At 42.0% G+C, this 11,260-nt stretch overlaps 2 protein-coding genes across 2 annotated transcripts in view; one reads left to right on the top strand and one right to left on the bottom strand.

Annotated features, from left to right (window-relative positions):
• The window catches only part of LOC117452792 (coiled-coil domain-containing protein 60-like), a 57,609-nt gene extending 53,933 nt beyond the window's left edge, over nucleotides 1-3,676 (bottom strand). Inside the window, exon 1 of the mRNA XM_034091559.2 lies at nucleotides 3,282-3,676. Within this exon, the coding sequence (XP_033947450.1) occupies nucleotides 3,282-3,545 (264 nt within the window). The 5' untranslated portion in view covers nucleotides 3,546-3,676. The remainder of the gene's footprint in view (nucleotides 1-3,281) is intronic.
• A 4,014-nt stretch (nucleotides 3,677-7,690) lies between these two features.
• Nucleotides 7,691-9,736, top strand: LOC117452576 (heat shock protein beta-1). Its single transcript, XM_034091288.1, has 4 exons — nucleotides 7,691-8,057; nucleotides 8,413-8,476; nucleotides 8,660-8,774; nucleotides 9,185-9,736. Exons 1-4 carry the CDS (start codon nucleotides 7,691-7,693, stop codon nucleotides 9,668-9,670), a joined length of 1,032 nt encoding a protein of 343 aa, XP_033947179.1. The 3' UTR covers nucleotides 9,671-9,736.
• Nucleotides 9,737-11,260: the final 1,524 nt, after the last annotated feature.

The raw sequence follows: 11,260 nt of genomic DNA on the forward strand, positions 1-11,260 counted from the left end.
GTTAAATGTTTATGTCTTTGCAGCATCTGGCTATTACAACGTTACTAAAAATGCCTACCCACGAAAGTATTCCTTACTGATGACATCTAGTACACCTTTTAATCAAGCCACCTCTTAAACTCTGACCACAGATCAATGACTTAAAGGCCAGCCATCTGTTGTTCCAGATCAATCTTGTGTCTTCTTCATCTTCAAAGGCCTTGTAAATTAGTAGCCATGCACAATTAACCTGTTTAACTGCACCGAGCCCCTCGTAGGTCAGTTGGGACACAAATAATTATGTTCAGTTAAGCTCTGTTTAAACTCACAGAGCACTTATATTTTTATTCCAGGGCGATCCCAAACTTTCTAAAAATAAGAAATATATTTGGCTGCAATTTGGGTTAAATGTGCACAAGCATTCTTGAATATATTTAATTATGGCACCACCATGCTAACATGTCTCGCGTTTGAATATTTCACTCCCTTTTAATATGACATGTCTTCATTGAGAGGTTGGAACAGCATAACAGAGACACAATCTGTTCCAGGGAGTACACGCTGACTCGCTGGTGGTTAAAGCAGGTAAAAATGTGACTCCTCTAAATGTCATGACTTTCTTCAGAGTAATGGCAAAGCTTCAGGTGGACTCGACAAAGACCAGGCCGAGCTCAGGTCTTCAAGCAGCAACATCCAAAGGACAAAAGCAGGTGCCGGCGAGCATGGAAATGCCACGGCTGTCATATTTCACAGCCCCCTGCTCCGCCCCACCGTCTTTCTTCATCTTCCTCCTCACCCTCATCATCCCCTTGTCCACACACGCTTCTGCTGATGGATGAGCTCATTTGCTGCACATCTCTTTTGAGTCATACTGTTGAGTCACTGTTGTTCTCTCTCTGCTACTTGGACACAGAGAATAGAGACCTCAGCCTATGATGCTGTATGTGAATGCAAACAGAAAATGCATGTTCTCATACAAAAGTGAATCAGAAAAACTCCTTCTAAAAGAGCTCAGTCATCCTTTCTAACTTTAGAAAATATCTGGGAAAAGGACTTAGGGATGCAGATAGATGAAACTACTTGGCTCAATATTTGTGAAAGAACACATTTTCTATTCACAAGCAATAAAATCAAAGAAGCAAACTTTAAATGTATCAACAAATGTCACCTCACACCCATAAAGATGCATACCATTTCCAAAGAAAACTCTCCAAACTGTCCGAGATGTAAAATAAAAGAAGGAACATTCATGCATCTGTTTTGGGACTGTGATCTCTTGAAACATTTCTGGGATTCGATTCATGCGCTCACAAAAGCCGTTTTAGGCATCGAAATTAGCCTAAATCCATGTTTTTTCATGTTAAATGACATGCCAAACTTTAAACTGAATCCCAAACATTACAGAATACTAATCACAATAACATATTTTGCCAAGAAATGTATACTTTTATTCTGGAAGAATGAACGTCCCCCAACATTTAAACTTTTCATTGATCAGATAACATATTTTTTACCTCTGGAGAAAATGACATTGGAAAAATATAATCGTGGACATGTTTTTCAAGCTCTGTGGTTGCCATTGTTTTCTCACTTGGAAAATATATCTGAGATATGACCAGTGATGGAATGGTGCATTCTGTCCTGACGGCCGGAAATAGTAGCTGTGGTGTTGTCATTGTCTACATTGTTGCTGTATTGTATTATTTGTTTGTTTTACTTTGATGTTTTTCTTTTTCTTTTCTTTTCCTTTCTATGTTTATTTTCATGGCTCTGTTGTTTAAGTTATCTAGATAAGCATTTTTTGGTTTGGCCTGTGTGGGCGGGTGGTAGGAGGGAGGGAGTGGGGAGTGTAGTGAGTGTACTGTGATATTACAATGTAAATGAAATGGCATCGATTATTGCACACTATAATGAAATAAGAAGACTTGTAAATACAATTAAATAAATAAAAACTCCTTCTGTTGGCCAGCCTGTGTATTTCCATCAACACCGAGGAGTAACAAACGAAACAATGTCTTAACAGTACCACAGGGAGGTGAATCAAACGCATTGCAAATACAATAACAGAGATTGCCTTGTTCTCCCTCCTTGTTGATTTACAGTCTATACCAGCTTACTCTTGTTCCCCACAGTCATAGCGGCAATGGATTGGCAACCGGCATGGCTAAACCAATTCAACAAATACATTCCATCTACTGATAGAATCAATTTATGCTAGATCAAGTTTGAAGCATCAATTATTTCTGACTCTTTGCTGGCTGCAAAAACATATAAAACAACGTTTCAAAAATATATTTCCATAGCCACTCCATTCTGATGTGTCAGTTCTGATATGCATCACTTCTCTCTGTTTGCAGGCCGGCCTCAGCAACTGAACCAGAGACTCACAGTAACTATGATGAATGCATTGTCCACAGGAACAAACCAGCCATTTGACATTTCATCCCGCTTGATGCATTAGCTGCTAATATCCCATGGATCTGAGTCGCTGCACTGGACTCTGCTGAGCCCTCCCCAGCACATTGGTGGATGCAATCATCATAGAATTGAAGAGGTCTTACTTCAAATGCATTTATTAGTGGAAACTGGCTTTTTTTTTCAGATCAAATCATATCTGAGATTGTCTCCAACTGAAATTGCACTGAGGACAGTTAAAGGAGACTGGGTCATGGCATGAGTGGTTCCCTTCCTTTGATTGCAAGTCCGATTGTTTTCATCTAGGCTAGAAAATGTGGTTTTGCAAAATTAAGAAACTGGTATCGGCTGGGACTCTGTAGCTCGGAGTAGGCGGCTGGTGTAACTGATGAATAAAAGATGGGACTGGTGCTATGAATCGAAAGGAATCACACACAGGCCTACATACACAAAGACATATATTAATATCACTTGAGAGGGAAAATAGCAGTTCAAAGAAGGAAAAGCAAGAGGGACCATGAAGACCACTGAACTTTAGCAGCTGCCTGATGGGATTTTTTTAATCAAAGATTGTTTAAAAAAAACTAAAAATAGGAGAGAGAGAGAGAGAGAGAGAGAGAGAGAGAGAGAGAGAGAAAAAAAAAGAGGGTTTGGGTTTCTTCAAAGTGCCGTTTTTAATTTGGGTGAGATGAATAAACTGCCAGCCATCTTTGAAGTTAATCCTGATTCAGAGCATCAAAATGATTTTCTGATTATGTGTTTACAGGGTGCGGGAGAATTCATCTGAGAGAAGATATTCATACACAGACAAAACTAATTTGTGAATGTGACTGAAACTGACACCAAGCAATTTATTTGGGATAATAATGAAATAGGCCTTAAGTTACCTCATGTTGTTCTACCACATTGTCCTGGATCAATGATTTGGTTTCCAGGTGTGAGGAAAGTCTGGTAACCCCACTCTGTCTCCGGGGATCTTCCGGCCAGCCCTGCCCGCTCAACTGCAGCTGTCGGCGGCCACAAGTCTCCCGGGAGTCTGGCTCTGTCCGCCCCGGACGCGAGGAACCGCTCCACGGAGGACGATCACACAGTGGGACATACTTTGCCGTTCCCAAACAACGTAGGTCTGGCGTGTAATATCGATGTATCATGATAAATGTGTAAAATTACAATTGCATGAAAATGGTGGCTAATCACTGGAGCGAATACACGGAGTTAAAGGGTGGGCAAACATTTCACCAACTTCTGGTCCATGCGGTTTGCCCTGCGACCTCCGTTTCCCATAGTTACGACAAGTGAAGCTCAGCCCATAGGAAGTAAACATTACAATGTGGCCAAAAGTAGGCTATGTGGACACTGCATTTTTAAAGCCCTATATCCACCTAAGTGTTGCACAAAAATGAAGCTAGACATTTGGTGTTACATTTAAGGTTGGTGTTGTACTCTGAACAGCTTACTATAATGTGACTGAAACCACTTGGGATTCTAACATGTGAACGAAAATCTGACTGGTAAGGCAGCCAAGTGCACTACCTGATAGCTTTATTTGAGCTGTTTCCAGTGACACACTTGACATTTCTATGGCAAAATATTGTTTTTAGATTAGGCTACCACAAAAGTCGAAATTTCAGATTCAGGCCTTTTCTATATTTTGAACCAATTTAGTTCAAAATATAGTAAAAATAAATGCATTGGCATGGCAGTATAAAGCAACCATTTCCAGCATGTTATAACCGACACAAACATGACACCCCGTCAAATGAAGAGCGAGGTGATAATTATTATACCATCAACAATGAGTTTATTTGAGTTAGAATACTTTTTTTCACAGCAGAGTTTACTTTATCACTGCAGGAAAAGCAATTCATAACATGATGTCTGTGTTCATGGGCGGCGCCAGGATTTTTTAGCTGCAGTAGCTTAGCAGTTGCTATATGACAGCACGGCGTTGCTAGTTAATTTTCAAAATAAACAAACAATACCAGTGGGCCAAGCACGAGCCTGTTCATATTGTAGCGTTCACCGCTATTCAAGATCACTCAAGCCTTCAATGTCGAAAACGTTCTCTTTATTTACAGAACCAATCAATAGTGTAACACTCATGGCTTTCACGTGACACACACCGGAAAACGCACACACATACACACACCTGGAAGGGGCGGTCTCTCCCTAACTCTCACCAACAACATTGCCTAAATAACGCACTTTTCCTCCTCTCTGGCCTCATTCTGTGACTCTCCTCCTCCTCCTCCTCCTCCTCCTCCTCATTCTCAGTTCTCTTCTCCTCATTCACAATTCCCCGTGTTAGATCTCACTGTCAGCACGCCTCGAACAATGCGCCATGTCGGAAAATACAACACATTCTTGATTCATTTAAAATGACCATTTGTAACTGAGAGGAGTGACTGCTCATTTCTGCCGAGATGCTCAAAGGGTGAGACACTGTGTCTGAGAATCACTGACTAGCAGAATTTGTATATTCTGGAGTGGAGCTCTGCAGAGAGCAGGGTGGAGGAAATGAGGGCAGTGGATCATCACCGTGCGGAGAGGACCAGCGCTCGTGGTAGCAGCTAGCTGGTCCTGCTGCTGCGGGTGCAGCGGGTCAGTTGGCACCTGTTCTTCGTGGTCCCAATCCTGCCGGTTTTCATAGTGAACATCGGGATCCTTGTGGATAGCAGGGTTGTCCGGCTGGACCGGCTCCGTTGGAGATCGCGGTCGTTTACGCTGACTTGTGACTGTGAGAAATGTTTCCATTTTCGATCTACTGAGAATTAGCCAAGTAACAGTTCACGCAGTAAATTACAACGACCCGCCCCTGATAGATCCCGCGAAAATGTATCATATTTATACACATTCTCGCGGGCTGCGAGAATGTGTATAAATATGATACATTTTCATATCAAAACAATGGGGTTGCTAAGCCGTTGCTAGGCCAATTGTTGGAGTTGCTATAGCAACTCCTAGATACCCCCTGGCGCCGCCCCTGTCTGTGTTCCATTAAGAGTCTTAGTAAGCCTCCCCAAAAAGACAGTAGGCAAGACCCTGAGCAGGCCTACAGGACACACCTATATGGATTGCTTTTAATGTGATTAATTGTCTGTGTTGTTTTCTACCATCAAAAGCCTAATTAAGGCCATAGTGAAAAAGCACAGGTGTTACTAATGAGATTAACGATGGCTCTGTTCTCGTCAAGTTTCCAAGTAAGCCAATATGTGACAGTCAACATGCACAATACGGACCCCAAAACTGAGTGTCATACATTTTCCTTATATTTGTAGTGAGATTATAGATGCTATCATGCTACTAACCCACCATTGTGACTTTATTGATACTGACTGAAGTGAGCTAAAGCTTTTTTTTTTTTGGCTTTGTCAAAATCCCAGCTCTGTGTGAGACTTCATGCAATCAATCCAAATTAATTAATCAAGATAATGTTGCAAAATCAATAATTAATTTCCTCTCAGTCTATTAATCTAACTTTTCATGTTCAGTAACATTTTAGTCCATGCAGCACTTAGATGGACCTTGAACACTCAACCTGCTAATTTGGAAAATACACTCTAATCACCTTATCAACAATATTAGGTATATACACAGACCAAGAACAAAATAGGTGATGGAAAACAGGATAATTTCTGGTACAGTGCATCAAATGGTGACATTTATGTATACAGGAAGTAAATGACATAATGAAAAATCAGTTGCCTGACCGATAACATTTTGTAAGGGACTGAGAGGCAGAGTAGTGGGAGACACCTACATTCCCAATAGGTGGCTCCACCCGCTACCAATTAACAGTATTGGGAGCAGGTGTGGAGACCTCACACCTGGTGCTAATCACTCCCTCAAGGGAGACAAAAGCACCGAGAGTTGCTCAGTTGTGTGTGGCACATGGAGGGAGCAGGAGACTCCCAGCGTGAGGAAACAGTTTGTAAGCTGGTAAGTCGGTTAGCGGCCCGGCTACGTTAGCCTTTCTATCGTTAAAGGTATTTTTTAGTTAAACAGCAATAAAGCCTCTTTTTTTGGATTTGAACACTGCCTCTGTCGTGACTGCTTCACTACCACTTTTCTCCTTATCTGCCCAGTCCTGTTACAATTTATATACATTTGGAAGAACTTTACCCTAAATTTCTGTCTTCTACTTATTTAATCTGGCCAACTATGGTTGAGATATATTTGAGAAAAAAAACTAAATATTTCCGAATAGTCTATTAATGGTGTACAATAATCCCACACAAAAAGTGTTACGCTCAAAATATTGTATTAGTCTTTTTGAAGAGTAGCATGAACATCTTGGTGCACTGTGGGCATTATGTGCCTTTTTAATGTGAACAGGATGGAAGTCTCTATTGATCGTTGCAACAGAGGGACCCATTTTTCAGGTGACTCCAGCAGCTGCATCAGGAGCAGCAGTGAAGCCCAATTTAACCTCTTAGAACATATCCTACAGACAGAATCTGTGGGTGAAGCATCACACAAAGTGTCAGAAACATCTGTTCAATCTGTTTGGTGCTCCAGTGTACAATACGCCAAGATCTCAGGGCACACAGCTCTAAAAATGAAACGGTGACAAGTCTTTCACACTTGATAAAAGAGGGGACAATAATAATCCTGTTGAAACTGCAGAGCATAAGAAAAATGGAGTGAAAGGGAGCTTTGTAAACTCAATACACACGCATGCTACAGAAATGTTTTTGGATAACAGTAAAAAGACAATTTGGGGTCCCCTCAGAATCCACCATCTCATGCTCCAGACAACCCAATGCCAGCTTGAGTCCTTTCAGGGGTGAAACACAGGCAAGATAAACTCTCACCGGTTCATGACAGCACTGAGGAGTTCACTGGGATGTGAGAAGAACTGTCTTCAGGCAACAGATGCAACAGACACACAAACTTGCCTCCAGCCAACTGCTCGCTATTTGCCATGGCTCCCTTAAAAGTTATAAATACAACTAATTAGTCTGCTGCCTTTTTCAGGCCTGCAAGAGGTAATGGCCTCCCCTCCACACCCATCACCCCATGCCCACACACCCTTCTCATGGGATCGGAATGAGTGCTTAATAAGTGCTAAAACAGACAGGAGCAGTATATATAACGGCCCTCAGAGATTTCTCCATCTCACCACCCTTAGCTTTCCTTTATCATTCTTTCTCTCATTAAGGAGTTTTTAATTGCTGAAATTTCAACAAGTCAACGCGGAGAGTCCAAAAGTTACTCGCTGAGTTCAGTCTTTACAAAGGGCTGGCATTTTTTTTTTACAATCTCAATAGATTTTATCCCATTTAATATTTAGAAAATGAGCCAACAATCTAAAACAGAGCTGTCAAACGAGGAGTCCAACAGGGGAGTGTGTTGGTACCCCCTGAGAAAATGGTGGCAGTCCAGCAGGCTTTTCAATCAGGATCTTGGCCTGCCACCGTTCCTGGAGCCAGGGAACCCTCGGTGGAGGGATGTGGACCGGCTCCAGAGGAGTCTGGCAGCCTGCTCCTGGCCAGGGTACATTCCCCCTCCGCTGTTTGTGCCCTACATCTCTGCGTCGATGTATCACTCCGACCAGAAGATTAGTGAGGAGCAGTACAAGTGGAGTGTCCACCTGGAAGTGGCTCACTTCTTTCCCTCAGACATTTTTGTCAGCGTCAGCGACGGATTCCTGGAGGTCAGAGGTACGTTAAACAAACCTGTTATTTAAACAGCTCTATAGGTTCACTTGGCAGTGTTATTCACTTTTACACACAGGATTGTTTCTGCTCATAATAAAGTAAAACCAAAACAAATCTATCTAATATTATCTATAAGACTAACTGTTATCTAATTAGACTCAAGGTTCACAGGATAAACCCCTTAACACTAAAGACTAATGGAAAGGAAGCTGACTGTAACAAAATTAGAAAGCTGCTTGAATAATGTGCTCGGGGAAATCAAAGCTCTGTGGCAGAAATTAATTTGTATGTTGAGTGGTTTCTCTGTGTGGCTTGATTCCTATGTGTGTCTTCCCCATAAATGGTAATCCATCCCCAGGGAAACACGAGGAGAGGCCAGATGAGCATGGATTTATTGCCAGATGTTTTACAAGGAAATACAGGTACTGTATGCAAAGTAAACACTGTTGTTAACCTTTTGACAATTATGTACCCACAGTTAAGCCTTTTCCAATCCCTAAAATGCTCACTGGAATGAAACATGATATTACGTACATCAATTTGACTATTTAAATACTGGCACTTTTATGTAGATATATTGTTAACAGGATCCTGTCTTTGTTCAGGCTCCCCGAAGACCTTGATGCAACCAAAATCGTCTCCACTCTTTCTGCTGATGGTATCCTGACTGTAGAAGCACCGGTTTCCGAGAACTCAATTCCTGCTGCCATCATCATAAAGGTGATACAAACTACGGTGTTTATATAAATATGAAGAAATAGTTAATTAGTGATATTTTGAAGTGATGGAAGGATATTTTAGTCATCATTTGAAGGAGCCAGGCTGGTCATTTCTAAGCAAATGTGCTGCTGGCTGTAGTCTTAGTCACTTTACCAGACACAAAAAACACTGTTGTCAACCTTTTGCATCCAATGCTTAGCAAAAAAACACATTAAAAAAATGTAACATTGTTTTGAAGGTGGCCTGTCATAACACCCATTCACACACACCTGAAATCCATTTTTGAACCTGAAAATGAGCATGATGATCAATGTTGTTTCAATATCCCTCTTGAGTTTCAACTTGTGCATTGGCAGTGAGGAAATGGGTACAGTCGAGCAACATTTTCCAAATATGTATGTACAATACAGGTGGAGGTGGAGGCGACTGGAGAGGAACAGGAGAAAGAAGAAGCCCCTGATACAGACCCAGGTAGCTGCAGAGCCCCAGAGGCCCCATGTCTGCCGTCTGCAGAGGATGACGGGGAAGAGTCTCCACTAGAGGTCCATGGAGATCAGGCCCACACTGGCAGCACCACAGCTGGGCTTGAAGAGAGGAAGGACCAGGAGGAGGAGACCCTTGAAAAGCCAGCTGGAGAGTCCCACCCATCAGCACCTGTAGATGGTGAAGGCACAGAGAATTTCCAAGTGTCTTCTGAGCACAATGAAGCCCAGGAAATCCTAGAAATTCCAGACACAGAACACCAAGAACCAGCAGTGGATGGAGAGATGCAGCCAGGCTCAGGGGAGACTACTGATGAGATCACCCACCCTGAGGAGCAAGAGCTAGGCAAGAGTCCACAGAATGATGCCCCAAGCCAAGAGTTGGAGGTCCCCGACATAAAACAAGAAAACTGAGTACAAACACAAGTTTTCCCCAAATGTTGCACCAACATACAGAAACAGCCTGCACTGCTTACCTTGCACCAGTTCAGATGCATTGTAGATACAATATGTAATAGCCATATATAACCATGCTTCCATTGGAGCTCCAATAAAGCAATAGCATGTGAAAATGTTAGAAACTGTGTTGGCGTCACTCATTATTTATACATGAATTCACTTCCTCTTAATCTTGAAATGATCATGTGAACTTGCAACTGTTCATGAATAAGTGATCACATGTATAGCCACCTCTGGATAAACGTGGGTGCTAAAATGGAAAAAGTGATTCATTAGCATGCTGTTTCAGCCAAGAGGTTTTGACATTAATCAGATACTATACTGTTACGTTGTGAGGTGCAGGTGAAAGAACAATACGTGGTGATAGGGTTTTCTTGCAAAAAATAAACAGGCGTTTTATTCTTAGCATTCCACATTATTCCACAGAAACACAAACTGCATGCCTGGTGCTGCATTCACCAGCAAGGAACAAACACAAAAAACGAACACCCCTTCCCCTCTCTTCCCAACCACATTTATAGGAGACTGCCCGCCTTCCCATTCCAACCTGGCCCATCAGGTCATGGTTCTGAAAGCGGAGTGAAGGCTTAAATACAAAATTAAACACTGTTGTCTACCTTTAATAAAACTCTAAAGGCTTAAGTAAATTCATTATTGCATCGCCATAAATATTATACCTTCAAGAACAACAAGGTCTGCTTAAAACGGATAGTTTTTAACCTAATTGACACTCATAAAATCACACATTTCCTGACCAATCGCGTCCAAGACTCCGCCTACTCATACGGCACATATAAGGAGCACTTTGGAGGCGTGCTCCCCCTTTGAGCACTGGGACAAGATGGCCTCCAGGTCTGAACAAAGGAAATGGTGATTACTTGGTGCTTGTGTGTTTTACAGACTGACAAACGAATTTAGACGCATGTTATTAGTTTGTCTATGTAAACTGTTTTTATAACTTTAACTGAAATAAAGGCAACTCAGAAAAAAACATGTACTACCTTTCTTAACAAACAAATAGTCAAGACCAACATGTTAGTGAGGGAGTGTGTGCGCTTCCTCACATATACATTAACACAGCTGTGCATTAGTCACTTCTACACGAGTAACTTGCCCAATTATGCTGTTGCCACGGCAGCACAAGTGTGTGTATTATCGAATACCATCAAATACAGCAGTAAAAGTGAGCTCATGACACAAAAGAAGCGCAGTAGTGCCGACAAAACAGTGGAGGCCCTTTGCTTTTTTTTCAATTAAAAAACTTTTCAAACTGATAATCCACTCCTGATTCCAATGCACTGAGAAGATTACAAAAATATTGCATCACATGACATATGCATAGCAACTGCCCCAATTGTTTTGTACTTGCATAAAAGGCTCTGGCGGTGCTGCTTCTGTGCGTTCGTCCCATTCTGCAAACACCAGTGCCAATCTCAGCCCGCACTAAACCCTTCGCTAATCTGCTGCCCAATTCCTTCTGTTATCCAACAATAACACCACAGGCTCCCATGGTGCCAGGCCAGTGAGTGGCATGATTCTCAATAA

Source organism: Pseudochaenichthys georgianus, chromosome 9 (genome assembly GCF_902827115.2).
Source record: "Pseudochaenichthys georgianus chromosome 9, fPseGeo1.2, whole genome shotgun sequence".
NCBI classification, from domain to species: domain Eukaryota; kingdom Metazoa; phylum Chordata; class Actinopteri; order Perciformes; family Channichthyidae; genus Pseudochaenichthys; species Pseudochaenichthys georgianus.

What these genes read in the sequence shown, in the direction of transcription:
- LOC117452576 (XM_034091288.1), top strand. Translation starts at nt 7,691, where the DNA reads ATGAGCCAACAATCTAAAACAGAGCTGTCAAACGAGGAGTCCAACAGG. An exon ending in CGGATTCCTGGAGGTCAGAG is followed by an intron (nt 8,058 to 8,412) that starts GTACGTTAAACA and finishes ATCCATCCCCAG; the next exon opens with GGAAACACGAGGAGAGGCCA. An exon ending in TGTTTTACAAGGAAATACAG is followed by an intron (nt 8,477 to 8,659) that starts GTACTGTATGCA and finishes GTCTTTGTTCAG; the next exon opens with GCTCCCCGAAGACCTTGATG.